Here is a 23,812-nt window from a genome sequence, read left to right as displayed (position 1 = left end):
TGCAGCTCAGCTCTGCTCAGTCCTTCAGGACACCCACCTCGGACCAGAAGCCGGGCTGACGAATAGGCAGCACCCACAGCATTGCTGATGTAGGCTGCATACTGGCCGCTGTCCTCCCGAGTGACCGAGACAATCTCCAGGGTGTGCAGGGTCTTCTTGTCAGTCATGCGGATGTGGTCAGAGGTGGTCAGGGGCTGGCCATCTTTGAACCAATACAGTTTGGGAGCTGGATAGCCTGAGGAAAACATCGGCAGGTGGTCACCCCAAGGCCATCTCCCAGTGATAATAGAAGGCCCAGAGCAGAGGTCCCTCAGAGGCCAACAGGGCAGGACATACACATGACCACCCAAACAATGCTGGCTGGGATCCCCTCCCAACTGTGGCTGGTAGGACATGGCCTCTGATCTGTGGGGCAGTGCCAATCCTCATCAGCTGCTCACCTTTCACCTTGAGCTGGAACTTGGCCAGGCGTGTGCCAGGGGCCACTTGGAGGTCTTTCAGTTCCTCCAGCACCTGGGGAAGCTGCCCCTCATCTGACTCCGTTCCCTCTTGCTCCCGGCTGGCAGGAAGAACAAACAAGGGGACACCCATAAAGTAGTAAGTAAGAAGGCTCAAGGCAGGAGGGCCAACGGAGTGTTGTCAGACATGGAGGGATACTAACATTCCCCAAACTGAGGGACAGAGGAAACAGAGCCACCATAGCCTGGTAGAAGTAACCAAGATTTGGCTTGTCAATCCAAACGCCCTGACCCCCACCCCCAGACAGCAAGGTTGCCTCTTCAGAGGCCCTGGGAGAGTCAGCCACTGGAATGTTTCATCTCTGGGGGGCCTCACCTGGACAGGTATCCCTGGGCGCTGAAGTAGGATGAGGTCTCAGTAGCATCCGCAGCAGTATCATAGTCTGTGCTGGTCACTGGAGAGGGAAGGGTGACTCTGAGTCAAGGTCTAAAACACATGTGCACCTGGATCACCTTGTCCCTAGGAGGCTCTGACCATGCTGCCTCGAGGCAAGCTACCTGCACTCAACCCGGAGAAGGGTAACAGCTTCATGCACCTGCCCGCCCCAGCCTGGGACTGGGCCCACACTTCCAGGCTTTAACTAACTACAAGCCTCTTTGGCCCAATGATCTATAGCTGTCAAACAATTTGCAATTTTCATCAATTACAGTGGCACGTGCAGAACCTCCTGGTTACATCTTACAATACCATGAGTGGTTAAAGAGATACTGGCCTCAAAACTAACTGCTGGGGACTTTCTGTCCAGGACATGGTAGGAGGGAGATTTCCTTACTGTCATACACACAGAATGTTCATGCCTCAGAAACACACATTTTAAGATGTTAATATTGGGCTGGCCAAATGGCTCGGAGGGTAAAGGTGCTTGTCACCAAGTCTAGTGACCTGAGTTCAATTCCTGAAACCCCAATTGGTTGAAAGAGAGAACCAATTCTTACAAATTGTCCTCTGACAACCATACAAGTGCCATGGCGTGTGTGTGTGTGCGCGCGCGCGCACACACACACACACAATGTATAAAAATAATTAATCAGTGTGGCATTGGAATTAGAAACTGGGTCTTTGGGAGGTGATCAGACCACCTCCACGTTGGCCTCCTGCCTTGAGCCTCCAGGCCACCCTAGAGACACCCAGGTCAGTCCGGCACTCACATTCCACACGAAGCTCAGCCTTGGTGGAGGAGACGCCCATGCTGTTCTCCGCCAGGCAGCGGTAGACGCCCATGTCTGCCGGCACCACAGCTGTGATGATGAGCTGGTGACCCCCCTGTTGGTCCTCATTGATCATATAGTGGTCATCTTCTTCTAGCAGCTTCCCATCCTTGAACCAGCGCACACTGGGCACAGGCTGGCCCGTTACCACGCAGTCGAAGCTCATGGGGTATCCGTCCTGCACATCTTGGTTCTGCAGCTCGGTCAGGAACACTGGGGCTGACACAGGCAGAGAGAGGGAGCTCAACTTCTCTCGCTGAGCTTCTCTCCCTTCCTCGGCCTCTAAAAAGTTGTTCTTGCTTCCCAACTACCATGAGGCAGAGAAGTGGATAACTGGAAAAGGATGCACAAGCTGGAACTTTAGTGGGGCCTTAAACCCCAAATGCCCCAGTCTGGGGAGAAGTCCCAAGACACAGCATGGAGGGTCATCATTATAACCTCCTGGCCCAGGAGAGACACATTGCACACTGACGTTGTCTTGCTTTCAGTAAGTGACATGGAAACTCCCATAAGGAATGGACCTAAGTACACACCGCTGGTGAAATACAGAACTGAGGTTCAAGTTCAACTAGTTAACCTCAAAGTCAGGGCTTTGCCACGCCCACAGGCTGGGAGACAACTAGCCAGAGCTCCCTCTGCCTCAGCCAGCCTCCATCCTCTCCTCTACCCTATCTCAGGCCAAGCTCCCCCAACCCCAGCCTGCTGCAGCCCACAGACTCACTCACCAGCATCTGAAGTCTGCAGGCCAGGCGGCTTTGCAAGCGGCACTGCAGGGATGACCGTGGGGGCCACCTTGCCGATGCGCATCTCCACTCCCCGGGGTCCCTGCTCCCCTAGGCTGATCTCCACCCCGATGCCCATGGTGGCAAACATGTCACGGAAGCAGGTGACTGCCCGGCGGGCCTCTGCAAGGGACTCAAAACGGATGCACACAAAGTTCTCATCCTCTCGGTATGTTTGCCAGTCTGCGGGCTCCTCTGGCGCCCCGGGGCCTTCGTCAGCACTGAGGAAGAGTTCCTCGTCTGAAAGCTCAGCTGGGCTCTTGGTGCGGAAGAGACGGTGCAGGCGTCTCGCTGCCCGGCGGAAAGCATCATCCAGCTCGCCCCCGGAGGAGCTCTCGGCCTCGCTCTCTGTCCCACTGACCACCACGCAGGCACTGTGGCTCACGCGGCCAGACTTGGTGCTCACCTGACAGGTGTAACGGCCAGAGTCAGTGGGGGCCAGGCCAGTAACCAGCAGAGAGCAGGTACCATCTTTGAGCTGGTCTATGTGGTAATGGCGCCCATCTGTTAACTCGATGCCATCCTTCAACCAGCAGGCCCGAATATCAGCCTCGGTGGCCAGCACACACTCTAGCCGCAGCACATCCCCAACCTGTGCCTCTGTGTCCCCAAATGTTCGTGAGAACACAGGCCCTTCCTGCTGCTTCATCTCCTTTCGCACTTTGTAACCCTTAAAGGCAGCCTGGATCTTCACAGCAGCCTTGTCCAGGGATGGATCCATCAAATCTGCTGCACTCAAGTCTCCCGGCGGCGGTGGGCACGTGGGCACGACTGGCTCCTGCTGCTTTTGTGGCTTCACAGATGTGGTCACCTGGGCCTCATGCTACAGACACAGGGTGTGAGCAAGACAGGGAAATGAAGACCAAGGACACTCCAGGCCCAGTACTCCAGCACACCATCTGCCTCCAGCTTAGTGGTTGCCCAGGTGCCTGGTAGAGTCCTGCTACTACTGCTCTGCAAAGCAAATGCTCTTCCTAGAAATCAAAGTATACAGTGACCCAAAGGGGGACCAACAACATCGTGGGAAATATCACAAAGGCCGTGATCATTTCTTGTAACTGTTTAGTAGGTGTGTGGGTGGGTATATGGAAAATGCAAGAAAAAATAGGCAGGCAGGTGGTTGTGTGGTTGGATGGATGGTGGGAGGGCGGCTGAGGATGGGTGGATGGAAAAATAGTTGCATAGATGAGTCAGCAGAAAAATGAACAGGCAAGTAAATACAAGAGTAACTAGCAGGTGAAGAATGGTGAGTGGGGGACAGTGCACAAAAGTCTGAGTGAAGGGAGGAACAACCAGATGGTGAATGGGTGGACAGTGGATAGATGGATGACTGGGCAAACAGATGGCATGAGAAGTGAATAAACTGGAATATAAGTATGGGAGGTATGGATCATAGATTAGTGGATAGGTGGGTGGGGTTAGGCTGATAGATAAGTGTCCCAACAGCTCAACATATGCAGGAGTGATGGATAGATGGTGGGCAGATGAGAGGATGAATTGCAAATAATGGACAAATGGGCAGACAGATGGACAGGGGTATAGAAGGATGTTTGGATGAGTGGACAGGCTGATTTAAAGATAAAATGAATGATGGTGAGCAGATAATGAGTAGATGGACAGACAGATAGATGCAGATATAGGTGGAGGAGTAGATGGTAGATTAATTGATGAATGTTGAGATGGAAAGACTATGCACTATGGGTGGATGGCATTGAGATGGATGAATGGATGGGTGAGTTATGGGATTGGAGATGGGCACAGAAAGGGATGGTGAAGACCTGAGACCTCCCACCTTCTTGCAGGCCAACTAGAAGGCTCACCTTGCTGGCCAAGGGTGAGATCCCAGGACCCCCGGCCTTCTTGAGGTAGGTAACTAGGGAAGGGGTGCCAGCCCGAGACTCATCGTCAGAGCTGGTGTGTGAGAGGTCGGCCTCTCCTGTGCGTGCTAGCTCATCCGCTGTAGAGTAGCCCTCAGAGAGGTCGGGAGCTGTCTCTTCTGCCTCCTGCCGCAGATGCTGCACACGGCTGTCTTCCTCAGGCAGCTCGCTGATGGAGTCCAGCGTGGGCTCCCGACTCATGCGGCGCTTCCGGGCAAGAGCCTCCCAAAGCAGATGCAGGTCACCCTCCTGGGCTGCCTCGGGAGGCAGGCTAGGCTGTGCCGGGACCTCATCCCCAGAGCCTGAGGTCATGACCACTGAGGAGGGCAACAGAGTAGACACTGGGTGAGGTCAGACAGAGCCACAAGCCCAAGCCTGCCTGTGCTGTTGGATGGGGTATGACCCTGCTGTGGTCGTCTGGACCTCTGTTCTCCATCATGCGCCAGGTACCTTTATCTATTCTGAGAAGCTCCAAGCCTCAGATCCTTACCTCCTTTTTTTTCTCTGCCTCACTCCACCACCTGCAAGGGGCCTACAGTAACTCGACCAGAACAGAAGCTATCTCAGCAGAAATAAAATTAGGTCTCTTTCCACCTCTTCAGCCCTGCTGCTGGTACAGGAGCCCAGGTTCACAGGGACATTAGCACTACATAGAAAGGATGCGCTTATACTGGGGCAGGACCAGAAGGTAAGAGGAGACCCTAGTGCAGTGTGTGTCTCAGAGTGCAGTGGATAAAGGAGGTGCCCAGAACACAGAGGGCTTCCATCAGGAGAGCTGAGTTAAGGGATGGACTCAGCACAATTGGGAGAGCATGGGGCGAGGGGCGAGAGACTCTTAATGTAGGTAGGACTCCAGGCACGGGGGAGCAGGAGAGGACTAAGAGCAAGGGAGGGTGATAGTGGGGACACACTAGAGTGCAGAGAGAGCTTCCCAGGGCGGGAAGGGTCGCAGTGGGGTGAGTCACAGTGCCGACAGTGTGTATGTAGTGTATGGGAGCGTCTTGGAATGCAGGGAACACTGAGAAGAGGCCACGCTCCAAGCAGAAACAGCTCCAGAAAAAGGCCTCCAAACTCTTGTGGGCAGGGGTCCCAGAACTTAAGAAATCCATCATCAATCCTACTCAGGGACAAGAGGCTGCCCTACAGAATAATTCAGTCACATGAGACTTGCCTCATCTGGCCAAGCCTTGGTTTCTCGGCATGTCACATGGAGTCGTGGAAAGGACTCTTAACTTTGTCTCCAGAACGCATCAAAAAGAAAGGCCAAATCAACCCTTCCCCACCCCACCCCCAGAGCATCCAGCTCCAGGCCACAGACGCACCATTGAATGTGGCAGCTCCTGAGGAGGGCAGACCCTGGATGGGACCACAGCGGTACTCCCCTTGGTCTTCGGTCCTAAAGCCCTTGATCACCAGTATCTGCCGCTGACCCCGAGAGAGGACCTCAAAGTGCCCGCTGGGCTGGATGCGCTCTGATCCCTTGTGCCAGACAACCTCACCAGCATCAGCTGCCACTTCCAACTCCAGACAGACGTCTTCACCAACCACCGCCTGCCGTGTTGCTGGGGCTGGGGCTGGGGCTGGGGCTGGGGCTGGGGCTGGGGCTGGGGCTGGGGCTGGGGCTGGGGCTGGGGCTGGGGCTGGGGCTGGGGCTGGGGCTGGGGCTGGGGCTGGGGCTGGGGCTGGGGCTTGGGCTGGGGCTGGGGCCGGGGCCGGGACTGGGGTGGGAGCCGGGGCTGGGGCCGGGGCCGGGGCTGGGGCTGGTTTAGGTTCCATTGGCTCTGCTAAAGAACAGTGTTCACAGAGGAGAGGCCACATCAGCAAGAGTCACTGCACCACCCTATAAGGCTCCCTCCCTCCACCTTGTGCAGCTGGGCCCTCTCTTGGACTGAAAGCAGTAACTTACCTATCTTGACCATCTGGGGCAGGTGTACAGGCTCCCCAGCACCTGCTGGACCTACAGCTGCCACTCGGAAGCGATAGGTCTTCCCGGGGACCAGGTCATCCACCACACACTCTGGACCAGGTACCAAGTCATGGCACAACTGCCACTGGCCTGTGGATGCCTCCTTCATCTCCACACGATAACCACATAGACCCCCACCTCCATCACTCATGGGAGCCACCCAGGATAGGGTCACAGAATGGTCACTACGACCCACCACTTCAGCATCTTCAGGGGGGTCGGGAAGAGCTGCATGGAAGAGGGCAGATTAGCACACACATTGAGGCATGCAGTCCTTCCAGCAGTTGCTGCGGTCCAGTACTAGACATTGCATACACTTTGGGGTAGACTTCTTTATGAGCTCTGTAGGACCCTGAACCCAGGGGTGCAGACTGTTTTGGGAAGCAAGGGATGCTCCTGAAGTCTCCATGGATAGGTGTTTGTGCATCTTGGCATCCACCACTAAGGGCAGCCATGGGGACTAGAGGACCTCCTTCCTCTTGACCCTTCCCCCCAAGAGCTAGGCTTAGATCTACAGTAGACAAAGAAGAAGAGGACTGAGTAAGATCTCAAGGGACTCTGGCCTCAGCGATCACTCTAGGATGACTAGGATCATCTCTAGTCAGCCACCCTATTGGGCCTGTGGGACACACTATCCTCGGGCTCTGGGGGATCTAATGGAACAGCACAAAATCCAGTTCTTGATGGTCACCCATCTGAGGCACAGTGGTTAGGGGGTTGAGGAGGTGGGGGTTGGGTGTGCCTCAGACCCAAACTGTAAGGCAGGGATCTCTGCCAACCACTCACCCAACACAGAGAGGCGTGCAGAGGCCACGGCATCCCGTGCTGCAAATGTGACCTCTCCTGCATGTTGGGGCTGGGCATTGCTCAGTGTCAGGGCATGGTGGCTGCCATCTGCGGTGACTGTCCAGTCAGTGTCATCAGGTTGGATGACAGCCCCGTTGATGTACCAAGTAGCCTCACCCACAGGCACCGCCTCACTTAGTGTGCATGTGAAGCAGACCTGCATACCAGCTTTCACAGATGCATCGTGTGGGGGCTCTAGGACCTCCAAGCGCCAGCCTGTGGGGAGAAGGATGGATGAGCATTTGCAGAGGTTGGGGGTGCACCCGAGAAGGATTGCGGGGCCCCTGAACCCTTACAAAGCCTCCTTCAACCCAGCCTCAAGTTGGAGGTGTCTCAGAATGACAATTCACCTAATCATCCTGGATTGGGAAGGCCTCATGTTGGGAAGTCTAGAAGGTCAACAACCCTCACCCACAGGTCCCACTGTCACTGCTCTGATGGCTGCCAGGGACTCTAAGGGGAAAGTCCTGAGTGATTTCAGGAAGATCCATCAGGAAGGTGTCATAGAGACATCCTTTGCCTCCCCATTTCCTGCTCCACTCTCCAGCCCACTGTCTCTAAATCCCTGTAGACCAAGGAGGTCCAGCCACCTATGGGAAGAGCCTGGAGGATCCCTGCCCAGCCAACTCTTCCCCAGACAGGTAGAGCCTTTGTTGGAAGGGATCCTAGAGACATCAGTCTTCTCCCTGGGGTCTCCACCCCTGAAGAGTGGCAGTTCCCAGCGGTGACTCTCTCACATGTGGCTCTCATCCCAGAGGCCTGTCCTCCCATCCTATTGAGTTCCACTGGGCTAACAGCACAGTCTGGGAGGTGGGAAGAACTCAAATCCAACATTCTTCCCTTCCTGCATAGCCTTTGATGAGGGACCTCAGAGGACAGATTCTCAAAGGAGCCCCTTCACTACCACCTCTGCTCACAGCTCAGCCTCCAGTGGAAGAGTCTCACCCTGTCTACCCAACCGGACCCTCCCTCAGCTTGGCACCTCTCACAGTGAGGAATGCGGACGTGACCACATCCCCTGCCAGGAAGGTCACTCGGCAGCTGTCCTGTGGCTTCAGGTTTTTGAGTAGAAGCAGGTGCCGCAGTCCATTCTCAAAGTAGACCACCTCCACCTTCTCTGACGTGTGCACAGGCTCGTCGTCCAGCAGCCAGGTGTGGGCAGCCACTTCAGGCTGGGACAGCTGGCACTCGAACAGAGCCTCACCGCCTTCCAGTGCATCCACGTTCTCCAGGCCACGCAACACCGTGTTTTTGGCTGCAGAGAAAGTGAGGCTTAGGATTTTGTACCTCCAGCAATTCTTCACTAGTGTTTCTTGCAAGAACCACCCCCTTCCCCAACTATAAAGAGCCAAACAGAACAGGACCCCAGCAGCCACCATGGAGGGTGGCATTCAGGGTCCACTGGAGGGGATGGGATCATCCAGCTCGCCCATCCCATCACCCTCTCTCCACATTAGCATTGGGCTCCACACAGCTGAGAGACATCCTGTGTCTCACAGATGGGAAGCCACATAGGTGTTCACAAACCAGAACCTCACAAACCCAGATTCAAGCCCTCTGGAGAGCTGTGTCCTTTCCCACAGTGGGCCTGCAGCTTCAAGATGTGGGCCACACCCTTCCCTCAAGTCCCTAACAAGCACCACTAGACCTCTCCTATGATGCTTTCCTAAATATGTATTGACCGATGATCTCCCAAGTTCATACCCCTCCCCTCTTGCCAATTATGTTAGCCACTTTGTCATAGAAGCCACAAGCTCGCAAGACTGTGCCCTGACCTAGATATAGCTCCGTGTCACCACCCATATAGATATTCTCAGTGTATAGGTCACCTGCATTGCAAGGCTGACGGCCATTGCCTGCCTTTCTACCGTGATTAATTATATCAAGTCTGCCTGCCAGGTGGCCTCACCTTGCACTTGGAGCAGTGCCACAACTCGAGTGCCCGCGGCCTCACAAGAATAGATGCCGCTGTCACAGGGCAGGGCTGACCTGAGGGTCAGCCTGGCTACGGTCCAGTCCTGCTCTATGATGACACGGTGCCCATCAGCGCACACCTCCCGCTCGTTCATCTTCCACGTGGCCTGCACGGGCCGCGAGTACTGGCAGAGGAGCTCAGCTGAGCCACCCTCCTCCACCACCAGGTCCTGCATGGCACTCACCACCTCCACTGTGGGATCTGTCGGCCAACATGGCAGACATACATCAGTCCCTGGGACAGTGCCACCATGGCCCACCCACCTTCCACTGTCTATGTTAGTGGCTTCAGCTGCTGCAAGCATGGAGCTTTGGCAGGCAATGGCGTAGCAACAGGTGCCTGGCATGAGGCCAGGAAGGGGACCCATCATGGCTGCCCAAGAGCCCTACATACCAGACATGCCTCATTCTGCCCATGGCAGATGACAATGTCAGGCTGTCTGTCCAGGCTGGGTTCCTCTAGCCAAAGGTGAACACACAGGTCCCATCTTAAACACACCTGGACTCCAGATCCCAGCAGTCTGAAGCTGCAGCCCATCTTGCCCCTCTCAATGAGTGTAAAGATGCTAGCTGATACCCTTGGGTCCCATCCCATCCCCACCTGTTGAAATCCTACTCAACCAATAGCTGTTCATCCTGGATCTGGCTTACAGGAGGCCTTAGGCAAAGGCACTGAATGGAAGATCAGATGCACTGTTTGGACTCCCTGGTAGCCTTCTGTGCTCCCTGCCCATCCAACTCTTCCCCCAGAAGGGTTCCCACAGGAATAAAAGCAGGTGTGCACAGGGACAAACCAGAACCGGAAGTGGTGGTTTCTCCATCAGGAGCCCAGGAAGCACCACCCCCACACACCGCCCTTTCTAGCTGGGATGTCTAGGCAATGGGGTGGTAAACAAGGTCAGTGTGTAGGTCCCACACAGCAAATGTGCAGGCCAGTCTCCAGCTAAACAATTCATGGAGATTAAACTTCCCATTCAGGAAGTGAATGAGAGCTCATTCTCTGCCCACGCGGGGCTGTCCTGGATACATGATAGGCATAGGGCAATGCCTAGTCTACGGCCCTTGGGGTCAGTACCTGACACTCCTCAATCCCCCATAACTCTGCAGGAGGCATGCGGGGACAGCAAGAGCAGAAGCACCAGCATGGGGAGGTCCCCATTGGCCAATACCTTTGACCAATAACTTGGCTGTGGAGACCAGGGGCCCTGTGCGGAAGGTGATGGTGCCTGAGTCAGCCACCCCCAGGCCCGAGAGCGTGAGGGAGTGAACAATGCCCTCTTGTACAGTGATGGCACTCTCAGGGCTGTTCTGAAGCAGGGTGCCATCCAGCCACCAGCGGGCCTCTGGCCCACCTGCGCGAGATACCTCACAGGAGAACGTGGCCACCTCCCCCGCGAAGACATCCACATTCTGCAAGCCTCGTACCAGGCATAGTGCCGCCTCTGTTCAAGAAGGTGAGAAGGAAGTCTGGGCTGGGGTTCCCTGGGGTCTATGGGCATGGGGATACCCTCATGGACACTGCTGTGGGACTGTGATCAAACACCTAGGCTATTCTCTGTCTCAGTTCCTAACACAGAACTTTCTGAATGTCACAAGTGCTCTTATACATAGCTAATCTATTGATCACATCAGAGGCTATGCTAATGACATGTGAGCTTCAGGAAGGGGCTGGTCACCAGGAAGACCAAGTGACAAGAGGGCTCAAAAGTCTAGCCCTACCCACCAGTCTCAGATAGAGCAGCAAGGCTGGAGGTGAATGTAAGCAAATCTGATGGACTTCAAGACTTGGGGTACCAAGCGCATGGAGCATAATCAGTGGACAATGGATGGGGTACCTGTCGACCGCCCCCCAACAGTAGCTAGTCTCTGACGGTTGCTGTGTGACAAACCAGTAACAGTAACTGGTTCATGACTCTCAGCTGTCCTAGAAAACTGGGCAAACCCAGGAGGACAGTGTGAGCCTCACTCACATCCACTTAGTCAGCAAGCTTAGATTTGCAACTGACTTTGCTGGTGGAGGCATCTCATGGGACTGAGTCTGTAACCAGTGAGTCTGTGCTCCCTTTGGGTAGTGTCAGAATTGAACCAAGTTAAAGTGCATCCAGTTGGTATCTGTTGGAGAATTGCCTAGTGTGTGGGAAACCCACTCTTCTAGTCAGCTGTCCTGTGTTGTACAGAATGGAGAGAGGAACTGCAGTTATAATGTTGTACCCAGCACTAAGGTCCCAAGTGGCTTTGCTGGAACAACCTTGAGATTGACTGATATGGGCCACCTGGAATCTTCTGGGATCAGGTACTACCCAGACCAGAACAGCTTGGACCAGAGGTCCAGAAATCCATCCCAGCCAGTTGGCCTGGAGAAAAGCACAGAGACAATCCACACTGAGCCCAGGAAAAGCCTGTGAGCTAACAAACATCCCACACACAGTTGAAGCACTTCTGTCTTCATCCTCAGGAGGCCAACAACATCTCTCTGTCATCTTTTTCAGAAGGAACAAAGGATAAACTCTACATTTGGGGCTCTTTCTGACAACAGGTGTCTCATCTAACCTAGTGTGGGAAGAAGGAGGCAGCCAGGACCTGTTGCTCCATGACCATGGGGCTCAGTCCCTGGAAGTGGCTCTCCATCCCTCAGGGTATAGACGCAGACAGGGGCACTCTATCTAGATGTCCTCCATGATTCTGCCAGCCTTAGGACTCAGGGGCCTTAATTACTGGGTATACTGCACCCCACCAACCTCCCCTCCACTGCACAGCAGACTCCAAGCTCAGGAGCCTCATTGGCGTTAATGCCCTCCACCTGGTTCCCCTGCATCCCATCAACCTCTCGAATGGATATTTGGGGTAATCACAGCGGATGGATGGCCAAAGCATTCCAGAGCATTAATGGTTTCATAGTTGACTTTCCCATGGCCCAGACCAGATGGGAAAAAATCAACAGTCCTTTTCAACACTTGCTACCTGGAGCCAGGCAAGGAGGATGCCACCACTACCCTGTGTTCCTCTCTGAATGTTGACCGGATAGAAGCCTTCTCGGGGGCAACTGGCAAAGTCCAGATCCCTCTGTTTCATTTGCTTCTATAGCACAGGATTAGACTGAGAAGAGTCAGCCAGGACCCATTTGGAAGGACATCAGTACCCAGGAAGATAGGACAGCCCCCAGGATCACCCCAGACAGCTCCTTTAGAAGTCTTTGCACACAATCTTCCAATGACTGTCCTCTGGCACCAGTTCCCAGCCTGGCCATCACAAAGCTTCCTGGGTGCCGACTTCCCCTTAGGCCCCACAAAACCTCAGATGAGCCAGCTCTCTCAGAATGGGAACATCTAGCCTAGAGCAGCACATCCTGCAGCTCCACGTTGTCCCCCAATAAACACAGGCTCTTTCTGCCCTGCCCCTACTCAAGACAACCATGAAATTCTTCCCCCATCGACTTAAAGGCATTGGCACTTGGCAGCCTTTTTCAACCCCATAGAGTTGACCATGTCAGGTGATCTCTAAAGTTCCAGAGGAAAATGTCATTCAGAATATACTCTGACCTCCATGTCTAGCTCCCCTCAGCGACTGAGGGTTCCATTATAGCAAAGCTACATGTAACCCATCCTGAACTCCTAGACATGAAAGGTAGGAGATCAGAGGTTTCATCCAATGGTGAATAGGTCAAATAAGGTTGGATGGTAAATAAGGGCTTGAAGAGATGGGTAGATGAATGGATGGATGGTGGGAATGTGGTTGGATGAATGGTTGCATAATAAGTAAATTAATGGATGTATATAGGTGGTAGATGGGTGAATGGTTATATGGGTGGATGATAAATGGGTGGCAGGTAGATAGCTGGACAAACAAGTAGCTAGATAAACAGGTAGCATGAAGTGGAAGATGGGTGGAAGATGGATGGAAGGTTGATGAAGAATGGGCTTAGCTGGGAGACAAATGGTGGCTGTAAATGGATGAATGCATGCATGGGAGGCGGGTAAATCAGTAAGTGGGAGGAGGATGGGCGCAACAGTGGGATCACATTGAGAACAGGGCTGGGGCAGTGCGGGATGGTTGCTCAAAGCCGAGCTCTATAGGATGGACATATTCTGGGGACAAGGTGTACTCTACACTGAGGGTTCCTGAAGTCCTGTCTGCTAGGCACAGGCCACATTTATGATGGCCACATCCACACATGTGTCATAGGTGTGTGGTCACACCCATATCTCTAAGCCTTTCGAATAAATAAATGCACATACACATGGACATATATGCACGTACACATGGACATATATGCACGTACACATGGACATATATGCACGTACACGGACCTAAACCACACGGTTGGCCCTTGTCTCCATGTAAGACCCAGCCCAGGCTAGCCAGACTCTCTCGCTTTTCCAGGAGGCAGTGACAATTCTGGCCTGAGATACTACACATTGGAAAACTGCCAGCCCCCATTCAAAAGTCACAGCTAGAAACCTTGGGCATCTAAGCCCCTCTGCAGCAGCTGCAGAGCCAGGAGACAAAGGACACCCACTGGGCGAGGCGGAGGTAGGATAGGGATGCCCACCTGTGACCTTCAGCTGGGCCTCTGAGGAACATGAGCCCACTTGGAGAGTGATGGTTCCAGCATCCTCCAGGGTCACCTGAGGAGGCAGGAGTAAGATGCTTGGTTGGCACCCTGCCCTGTCCAAAAGGGGTCGATCCATCTTCCCAGGCCCCAGTGATAGGGGTTTGTCACTTCCCCAACCCAATGCCCTGGAGGAAGACCTTCCCTAATGACCTCAGAACCTTCTATGTGCAGGCAGAAGCAGGACCCCACCTTGTGCAGAGTGAGCAGGTAGAGTGTGCCCTGCTCCACAGTGATGTCGTTCATCTCGTTGCACTGCAAGGGAACCCCTCCCAAAGCCCAGCGAGCCTCCTGGCCCGAGGCCCTGGACAGCCGGCACCGGAAGTGGGCATCCTGGCCCTCACTGAGCTGCACATCCTTCAGGGGCTCCAGAACGGTCACCTCAGGGACTAGACACAAAAGCATGGGCATCAGCCTTTGCATCTGGAATGTTCTCTCAAATGGTAGAGCTCCCATATCCCTGGAGTCACATGCTACCTCAGCCCAATTCTCAACTCTCTTTCTAGATCTATATAGAGAACACACCCCAGGTTCAGGCCCACAGAGAATCGAGAGGTAACCTAGGACTTGGCATAGTACAGTCTGCAGAATCTCTGAGGGATAGGTAGGTTCTAAGTACCAATACCATATGAGCTTTTGGGAAGCCCACTTTTACCTGCCTACCCGCCAAATCCACCTGTGAAATTACCACACAGGTCCTCACAACCAGAACTTCAGCCTCCCAAGAGCGCCTATCTATCTGTGTTCTCCAAATTTGCCTAAGCCTGAACATTTTTCTCCCAGGAGCTGGAAGCCATGATCCACCAGAGCCAGATACCTCGGACTGTGAGCTGAGCAGAAGATGAATGGTCGCCCACGTGGAAGGAGACAGTACCAGCATCCTCCAGTGTCACACCCTTTAACTGGAGCACGTGGGTACAGCCGTCTGCAAGGACAGCCACCTCTGTCACTTCGTTGCTCTGCAGTGGCAGACCTTGGAGGTGCCACTGCACATCTGTGGCTCCTGCCTGTGACACCTTGCAAGTGAACTCCACATCCTCATCGGCCTGCACCTCCATGTCCACGAGTCCCCGCACGATGGTCACCTCAGGCTCTGGGGGAGGAGCACAAAGGAGAGAGGGTCTTTATCAGTCTGAGCCAAATTCCCATGGCCTCTTCTCCTGAAATCCTTCCTTGACATCCAGGGCTCTTCTGCTCCCTGACACAGCAGGTCACCTGCTGGCTTTACAGCATGGAAGCTGAGCTGAGGAACTTGCTTTCCCCACAGTCCAAGAGGAAAACTGGTTACCGATGGCTGGCCCTGATATCACTGCCAGCCCTGATACTGCTGCCAGCCCTATCTTGGCTACTTCACCATGAAGCAAAACCTACTATAGGAATAAGTAAGGGCTCAAAGAATGCCCCAAAGCAATGCTGAATTTCCTGCTGGCTGGAGAAGAGGAGGCAGGGCCACCTGTGGGGACTGAGGTCTGTCCTGGCTGTTAGGGCCCTTCAGAGAATCAGAACTGGAGGTAGTGCAGAAATGAGGTGGACATGAAGGTCCTGGCCCCAGTGTAAGCTGCACCCAGGAGATCCCTAGGGAGTGGGCATGGTGGGAAGGGCTCAAACTTTCTTCCAGGAGTCTAGCTACTCACCTTTGACTCTGAGGGAGGCCAAGGTCTTCTGGCCACCCACCAGGCAGGCATATTCTCCAGTGTCCTTGGCCTCCAGCCCATGGATCAGCAGCTCACACACAGCCCCTTGGCGCCGCATCTCATACTTGGCACCGACGTGCAGCTCCACCCCCTCCTTGAGCCACTGCACTGGAGTCCCTGGCTCAGCTTCGCTCAGTTGACAACACAGCCGTGCCGTGCTACCTGCTTCCTGCTCTGTGCTTTGCAGGTCGGTCTTGAACTTGGGCTTGGGGGCTGAGGACCATCAAAGAATACTTAGAGCCATGGGTTCCAACTCCCTGACTCTGACTGAATAAGGTCCCCTGCTCTTCAAGGAGATGGAAAGGGCTGGGGCATACACCAACCAGTGGCAGCTCACCTCGGACAGAGAGCCTGGCGATGCTCTGCGTGTGGCCTGCATCGCAGGTGTATTCGCCTGCATCCTCCTGCTCCACCCCATGGACCAGCAGCTCCGCAGTTGTGCCCTCCTGCACCATCTGATACTTAGCACAAGGAAAAAGTTGCAAGGAGCCCTTGCGCCACTCCACACTCACAGCCTCCCGGCTCAGCTCACAGCACAGGCGTGCGGTGGCCCCCTCATCTATGTCCTGGGCCTGCAGTTCCCGGAGGAACCGCACAGGAGCAGCTGCAAGGTTGAGGGACAGCAATGAGAGAAGGTCCCTGACTTGATAAGGCTGTTACAGTCAGGGAATCACCCACAGTAGATCCGTGGTCAGGATTCATGGGACACTATGGCAGGGAGGAACTGCAGAGCTGTATACAGCAGTGAAAGGAGTTTCTGCACCTGAAGCTAGCAGGGAAGGGAGAACACATGGAGGGATGTCCCTGAGGAGCTACAGAGAACAGGAGCAGCTGAGGTCATGGGGACCCTGAAGTGAGAATATAATATAATATAACATAATATATAATATGGGACAGAAAGGGCTATGGGACAGATATGGAGACATGGAAGACTTGGGTCACCTGGCAAGACAGTAGAGAAGCTACCATAGGAGGGACAGCATGAACAATGTCCCGGAACAATGACAGGATGAAGGATTTGCTCAGGAGACCCTCAGAGGTCCAGCTACGGTTTAGGGAAGCAGAGCTCAGGGCTACCACTTTGAGTGAGTTCTGGCTAGGATCCATGAAACAGGGCTGCGACTGTGAAGGTCAGCATGAAAACTGTACCCACACAGCCAGCTCGCAAGCCTGGATGGAGTCAACCAGCCCTGGGCACCCACCTGTGACCATGAGCGTGGCGCTTGTGGTCTGAGAGCCACAGGTGCAACTGTACTCGCCCGCATCCTCGCGACGCAGGTCCCTAAGCAACAGCTCTGCCACACACCCCTGCTGCCGTGCCTCTCGGCGCGTGTCACTCTGCAGCTCCAGGCCACCCTTGCTCCAGACCACGGCAGCGTTGGGGACTGACAACTCACATCGCAGGCTGGCCATGGAGCCTTCTTCTGCTTGCAGATTCTGCAGTGGCTGCTGGAATACCATCTGTGGAGCTGCGAGGAGATGAGAGGCTAGCAGACTCAACTTAGCCTTGCCTCTGAGTAACCTAAGGTACCAGACAGGGTGAGGCTGAGCTCCTCTATAGTCCCAAGGCAGCCCTGGGGTTGATGCAGGATGGGGATGTGGGTCTAGGTGGGCTTCAGGGCAAGGGAGTTGGTGGGGAGGATAGGAAGTACTCAAGATCTGACCCTGGGTGCTTGCTTCCCTTTTAGACAATCCAGTCCCCTGCAGGGCTATATACAAAGGACCCAGGGAGACACTCACATCAGGTCACCCAGAATAGAATCAAGTCTAGTCATGTTCCTACAGACCAGAACCCAGAGAGGGTTTTGTTCTCCAAGATCACCTTGAATCATAGCCTGGCCCTTCCCAGGCTGCTGGTATGGACTTGTCCCTCTGATACTAAGGCACAGTATGTCCCATAGACCCCAGGAAATAGCCAGACTGTGCAAGATCAGGTAGGGTTCTGGAGCAACCACTGGCAACACAAGGAACATGTCCCCACTCTGAAGAGTATGGGACCCATCTGGGGGACCCACCTGTTCTCTTTGGATAACCAACTTACCCCCAGCAAAAGAGAGTATTTGGCTAAACCTGACACATAGAAACTGAAATATGGATGGCAAAGGGTAGAACGTCTGAGAACGTGGTGAGGGAGGGGAGGATTCTGCCCCAGCAGGGTGACTGGTGGTATGAGGACATAAGGGTTGAGGGACAGACGCCAAGACCCTGGAGAGTGCTGTGGCTGAGACAGTCATGAATGAGGTAACCCTGGGGAGAGCTCAAGTAGAACAAGGCAGATATAGAACAAGAACGGAAGTCCAAGACCATCATGTGGCCACAGGAGGCATTTACCCATAATGCTCAGTGTGGCTGAGGTCCTCTCCTGCCCACATGTGCACGAGTACTCTCCAGTATCTTCCACAGTCAGGTCACGGATCTGCAGCTCACACACAGCCCCATCTTGCCTCAGGCTGTATCTGGCCCCGTTTCTTAGGGTCTCAGACCCTTTCTTCCACACCACAGGGGCCTTCTTGCTTAGCTTACACCGCAATGTGACTGTTGAACTTTCTGGGGCCTCTTGGCTTCTCAAGTCTTCTATGAATCTGGCTGGCAAGGCTGGGAAGGACCAAGAAGTCACTGAGAACTTGACACTGGAAGATCATGTACACAGGACACTCACCCACAAAGAACTAGGAACACCACAGAAAACAGGTAAAGGAAGGTATAGAGGGTGGATGGGAGAAAACACTTCACAAGGAACAGAAGGCAGAGCAATAGATTTGAAATGAGATTATGTCTTCAGGAAACAGAATGATTCCAGATAAATGCCAGATGGCCACTGGGTCACCACAGTAGCTGTGTCACATATGAAGTCAGACAGCAATAACACAACATGGAGACACTAAGCCTCAGGTTCAGGTGGTCACACGTGGTCTTTACCCTTGACACTTAGTGTGGCTGAGGTCTTCTCCTGCCCACACACACATGAGTACTCGCCAGCGTCTTCGACAGTCAGGTCACGGATCTGCAGCTCACTCAAGGCCCCATCCTGCCTCAGGCTGTATCTGCCCCCATCTCTCAGGGTCTCTGACCCCTTCCTCCACTCCACAGGGGCAGCCTTGCTCATCTGGCACCTCAGAGTGGCCATGGTGCCTTCTGTGGCCTCTTGGCTTCTTAAATCTTCTATGAATCTAGGGGGCAGGGCTGAAAGGGCCAAGCAGACACTGAGAAGGTGTAATTGGAGAACACCACACACAAGACACACAACTCAGAAAGAATGACACACTATTAAAAAAAACACACACACTGTGAACATGTGAAGGAAGGTACAGATGGTGACAGAGGCAAACTCATGGGGAACAGAGAGGGCAGTGGCACAGATGTGAACATAGAACATCTGCTGGGCATGTGGAAAGCACAGATGGAGATGCCAGTTGACTGTAGTGGTAGAACAGATGGCCACTGGGTCACCACAGCAGCTTGTCACATATGGAGAACAGACATAGCAATGAGACAACATGAAGACACCAAGTGTCAGGTTCAGGTGGCCACAGGTGATCTTTACCCTTGACACTCAGTGTGGCTGAGGTCTTCTCCTGCCCACACACACATGAGAACTCCCCAGTGTCTTCGACAGCCAGGTCATAGATCTGCAGCTCACTCAAGGCCCCATCCTGCCTCAGGCTGTATCTGCCCCCATCTCTCAGAGTTTCAGATCCCTTCCTCCACTCCACAGGGGCAGCCTTGCTCATCTGGCACCTCAGAGTGGCCATGGTGCCTTCCATGGCCTCTTGGCTTCCCAAGTCTTCTATGAATCTGGGGGGCAGGGCTGAAAGGGCCAAGCAGACACTGAGAACGTGGGACTCTTTGAGAGACATGCTGCACAGAACACGAATGCACAAGGAAACACACATTCTGACAAAGGATTTGAGTCAGGGACAGTGAACTAGGGAACAGATGGAAGGAAGCAAGACCCCATGGGTCTCGGTGGTTATGAACATGGGAACATCTGAACAAATGGAAGTAGTGGTGAAGATCTCCAGATAACCCTAGTTACAGGACAGATGGCCACTGAGTCACTACAGGAGCTGTGTCACATATGAAGTCAGACAGCAATGAGACAACATGGAGACACTAAGCCTCAGGTTCAGGTGGCCACACGTGATCTTTACCCTTGACACTTAGTGTGGCTGAGGTCTTCTCCTGCCCACACACGCACAAGTACTCGCCAGCATCTTCCACAGCCAGGTCACGGATCTGCAGCTCACACAGGTTCCCATCCTGCCTCAGGCTGTATCTGCCCCCATCTCTCAGAGTTTCAGATCCCTTCCTCCACTCCGCAGGGGCAGCCTTGCTCATCTGGCACCTCAGTGTTACCATGGTCCCTTCTGTGGCCTCTTCCTTCTTCAGACCCTCTGTAAACTTGGGGGGCAGTGCTAGGGAGGTCAGAAAGACACAGGCGCGATCATTGTATCAGAGCATGTGGTAGTCAAACCACGGATTGCACAGAGAAGACACAGAACTCAACCAAAGGGCACATGTGAATCTGCTGAGAACTCGGTGTGGTATTCCTCAGGTTAGCCTGTGCATGTCTCCACACTGCCTAATCTGCGGCCTCCTCAGGCTTTCTACTTCATATGAACCTGGCATGTAGACCCAAAGGTGGTCAGAATCACAAGGAGAACCTCAGATTTCCTAGAGAATACAGGGGTTCAGGACATGACAGTTAAGACAAGACACACGGGAACCAACAACACAAACCCCACAGCAGCACAAGGCTGTGGGGGAAGCTGCTGCAGATACTGATGTCTTTTGGATAACACAATCCACGAAGCAGGACTGGATTCCACGCAGTGACAGACAAGATGACCTTCATACTGAGACACTGTCACCCAGATCTACGTAGACAGTTGTGGTTTTTACCCCTGACAGTCAGCATGGCTGTTATCTTTGCTTCCCCCCACACACGTGTGTTCTCCAGCACCTAACATGGCCAGGCTGTACATCTGCAGCTCACACATGGCCCCCTTTTGCTGCAGCTTGTATCTGTCTGTGTCCCTAAGAGTCTCAGTTCCCTTCTTCCACTCCACAGAGGCCTTTCTGCTGAGCTGACATTGCAGAGTGGCCGTGCACCCTTCCACGAACTCCTTGGACTTCAGCTCTTCTGTGAATCGTGTGGGCAGGGCTAGGAAGGATCAGATGGACAGAAGCTATGAAACTCCATGAGAGTCTGGACAGTCATTATCTGAGTATCCAGGAAGGAAACAGAAGCAGAAGGGAAGAGGCAGACTCAAGTGTGCGAAGTGAGGTTCCTGTGCTGTGCTACTGAGACGCAGGCTGAGTGGCAGATGAGGGTCATTCCAGACTCATCTTCTCAATTGTTCTTTCTTTGCTCTCCCACCACTAGGAGATATTCCAAGCATTTGAGATCAAGCCATACATGCAATAACATTTCTCAACTGACCTCCATGGTGGGGAATCTCGCAATTGTGATGTCCTCCAGCCTCATAGATGGGATACCCCTTCACACAGGGCCTCCAACTTGGCACTGTTCGTGCCACTGTTCTTCACTACTTTTACTGCTCATCTAATGTCATATTTCCTGTACACCACACTCTTGGCCTGACACTACTAGAGTCACATTCCACCTGTTGGTGCCACCAATGGCTCATGTCACCTGGTCCCAGATAGACTGCAGCTGGGGCTTCCTAGGCATGACTTTGAGCCTTGGATCTGTCCTGTTGTCCTTCCCACTGACTGATAAGAACTGACCCTGAGTATATTTGAAATTGGCTGTACATCACCAAATGTGTATTAAATCAATACAATGTCAGAAAAACTGTACTTGGCAATTGGCCTTTGCAGAGGTGGAAATGTAAAATGAAGTCATCCAGATGAATGATTAAGCCAATAAGAATAGTGTCCCTATAAGACATCTGGATACAAACAAGATGATAGTATAAAGACTTGGGGCCTCCAACTACCTGGGACCCAGTGAGAGGCCTTTCACAGAGTTAACCCTGCTGGCAGTCTGATCACAGGCCTTCAATATAGAAAGGAAATTAATTTCTGTTTTAAGAGTCCTGATCTACTGTCCTTTGTGACGGTGACACAAACAACACAAATTTAAGAATCCTATTGTAACAAACACCTAAGAATCTGGGGCTGTCTGAACAGGTAAAGGATAAAGGCTGGATGACTTTTGAAGTATATATTAGAGAAAATCAACATGGTTGGGAAGAGTCTGGAAATACAGATATTAATGCTGCATCTGGTCAGGCCTCAGACAGAAATGGGAAATGAATCTAGAAAGAAGGAAGGTGACCCTTGTGACAAGAGCAGTGAATGTGGCCATGTTCAGTGCCTCATGGAATGCAGAATTTGGAAACAGTAAAACTGGAGCCCCAAAGGGAGTTTATAGGCAATGTGTTGGCGGTATAATGTGGTTTCTTCTTCCTGCTTATAGTAACAGTGAGAAAATAAGGAGATAAATCAAAGAACTACTAAATAAAATAGAAAAGGAACTGAAGATTTAGAGTATTTACAGCCTATCTATGCTGCTGAGAAGGGGGAGGGAAGAGAGGGAGAGAGGGGAGGAGGAGGGGAAGGGAGAGAGGGGGGGGAGGGGAGGGGGAGGGGGAGAGGGAGAGGGAGAGAGAGAGAGAGAGAGAGAGAGAGAGAGAGAGAGAGAGAGAGAGAGAGAGAGAGAGAGAGAGAGAGAATGTTCTGAATTTCTTCAGAACATCAGTGTGTAAATAATTGTATCATCTCAGTGGAAGCCACAGCTAAAGATGAAAGGCTTATAGGGGCCCCTTTTGTGACCCCATGGGAAAGTGAGGACTTTGAGAATATTTTACCAGTTGAAATAACAGTTAGACTAGAAGGAACAGAGACCAGAGAAAAGGAGAAGGTTATCAAACTTCTGAAACCTAGATGATGAACTAAACAATACAGCCATCCAGTTGCTACATGTGTGACCTTTCAAGTAGATGGCTACAGCTGGGATGGTAGTTCATGCCTGCAATCTCTGCACTTAAGATGCTAAGGCTGGAGATGTCCCACCAGTCCCAGGCCTGACTGTTCTACACTAAGAGTTTCAGGCTAGCCAGGGCTGCATAGAAGTCCCTGTCTCAAGAAAGCAAACACGTTTTTAAAATAGAGTGACTGAGAGATGGATCCAAGGTCAAGAGAGATGCCACAGCAACCAGAGGCCCTAAAAGCCATGGGGGGGGGAGGGGGGGAGGTGCTCTTCTCCTTGACCCTAGGTCATCACTCCACTCAGAGCTAGGAGCGCCATCTAGAGGACAGGAGACAGAGCCACTGAAAATTCTTCTGCCTTAAAATCCAATAGACTTGGGAACTGCAACCCCATAGGTGGATCATTATTATGAACTAACCAGTACCCCAGAGCTCTTGTCTCTAGCTGCATTTGTATCAAAAGATGGCCTAGTAGGCCATCACTGGAAAGAGAGGCCCATTGGACTTGCCAACTTTATATGCCCCAGTACAGGGGAATGCCAGGGCCAAGGGGTGGGGGTGGGTGGGTGGGGGACTGGGGGGAGGAGTGTATTGGGGACTTTTTGGATAGCATTGGAAATGTAATTGAGGAAATTACCTAATTAAAAAAAAAAGAAAAAAATCCAATAGACTTGCCTTGCCGTTCCAGATTTGTGAGACTCATTATCCCATCTTTTATTCCAATTTCCCCCTTCTTTGGTAAGAACGTCTAACCAAAGCCTGTCCAATCACTGTGAGAAAAGTGGTTCTAAACCTTCCTAATGCTGCAACCCCTTAACACAGTTCCCCATTGTGGTGGTGACCCCCAACCATAACATTATATTCATTGCTACTTCCTAACTATAACTTTGCTACTATTATGGATCATGATATAAATATCTGATGTGCATGATATCATATATGTACCCCTGTAGAAGGATTGTTTAACCCCTACCCTCAGGTTGACAGCCACTGCTCTGGAAGCATAGTTCTGTCTGGTTCTGACGCTCTATAGGTAGGAGGTAAATGTGACTCAGAGTGGATGAAATCTAAAACTTCACACTTGGAAGAGACAGACAATGGGCTGTGTGTGTGTGTGTGTGTGTGTGTGTGTGTGTGTGTGTGTGTGTGTGTTTGTGTGCTGGAAGAATGAATTTAACAAGTGAAAAGAACATGTATTTGAGGAATCCAGAAGCTAGAGTGTTATAGGCTATGGTGGCTTGAATGTCATGGTCCCCATAGTCTCTGACATTTGAATACTTAGTTACTAGTTAGTGGCAGTGTTTGAGTAGGAATAAGAGGTGTGGCCTTGCTGGCATTTGTCATTTAGAGTCTTTAAAGACCCATGAAATTCTAGTTCAC

At 52.7% G+C, this 23,812-nt stretch overlaps 1 protein-coding gene across 9 annotated transcripts in view; it reads right to left on the bottom strand.

Moving 5' to 3' along the window:
* Obscn (obscurin, cytoskeletal calmodulin and titin-interacting RhoGEF) overlaps window positions 1-23,812 on the bottom strand; it is a 143,863-nt gene that overhangs the window by 39,933 nt on the left and 80,118 nt on the right. For 5 of the 9 annotated variants that reach the window (XM_085829979.1, XM_085829978.1, XM_085829980.1 and 2 more), the window contains 20 exons: window positions 19,627-19,890; window positions 19,020-19,283; window positions 18,395-18,658; window positions 17,807-18,070; window positions 16,678-16,944; window positions 15,813-16,079; window positions 15,416-15,688; window positions 14,599-14,874; window positions 13,974-14,170; window positions 13,722-13,797; window positions 8,181-8,453; window positions 7,139-7,414; window positions 6,293-6,580; window positions 5,709-6,170; window positions 4,330-4,703; window positions 2,453-3,332; window positions 1,668-1,946; window positions 835-913; window positions 441-559; window positions 38-235 (listed from right to left, as the gene is read on the bottom strand). In XM_085829979.1, coding sequence (XP_085686105.1) covers window positions 38-235; window positions 441-559; window positions 835-913; window positions 1,668-1,946; window positions 2,453-3,332; window positions 4,330-4,703; window positions 5,709-6,170; window positions 6,293-6,580; window positions 7,139-7,414; window positions 8,181-8,453; window positions 13,722-13,797; window positions 13,974-14,170; window positions 14,599-14,874; window positions 15,416-15,688; window positions 15,813-16,079; window positions 16,678-16,944; window positions 17,807-18,070; window positions 18,395-18,658; window positions 19,020-19,283; window positions 19,627-19,890 — 5,640 coding nt within the window. The remainder of the gene's footprint in view (window positions 1-37; window positions 236-440; window positions 560-834; window positions 914-1,667; window positions 1,947-2,452; window positions 3,333-4,329; window positions 4,704-5,708; window positions 6,171-6,292; window positions 6,581-7,138; window positions 7,415-8,180; window positions 8,454-13,721; window positions 13,798-13,973; window positions 14,171-14,598; window positions 14,875-15,415; window positions 15,689-15,812; window positions 16,080-16,677; window positions 16,945-17,806; window positions 18,071-18,394; window positions 18,659-19,019; window positions 19,284-19,626; window positions 19,891-23,812) is intronic. The other 4 variants (XM_085829987.1, XM_085829981.1, XM_085829982.1 and 1 more) reach the window with 3 other exon arrangements.

Source organism: Mus caroli, unplaced genomic scaffold (genome assembly GCF_978045245.1).
Source record: "Mus caroli unplaced genomic scaffold, Mus_caroli_1 scaffold_13, whole genome shotgun sequence".
Lineage (NCBI taxonomy): Eukaryota > Metazoa > Chordata > Mammalia > Rodentia > Muridae > Mus > Mus caroli.
Note: the sequence above shows the minus strand (reverse complement) of the source record. Positions and strands in the feature narration are given on the sequence as shown.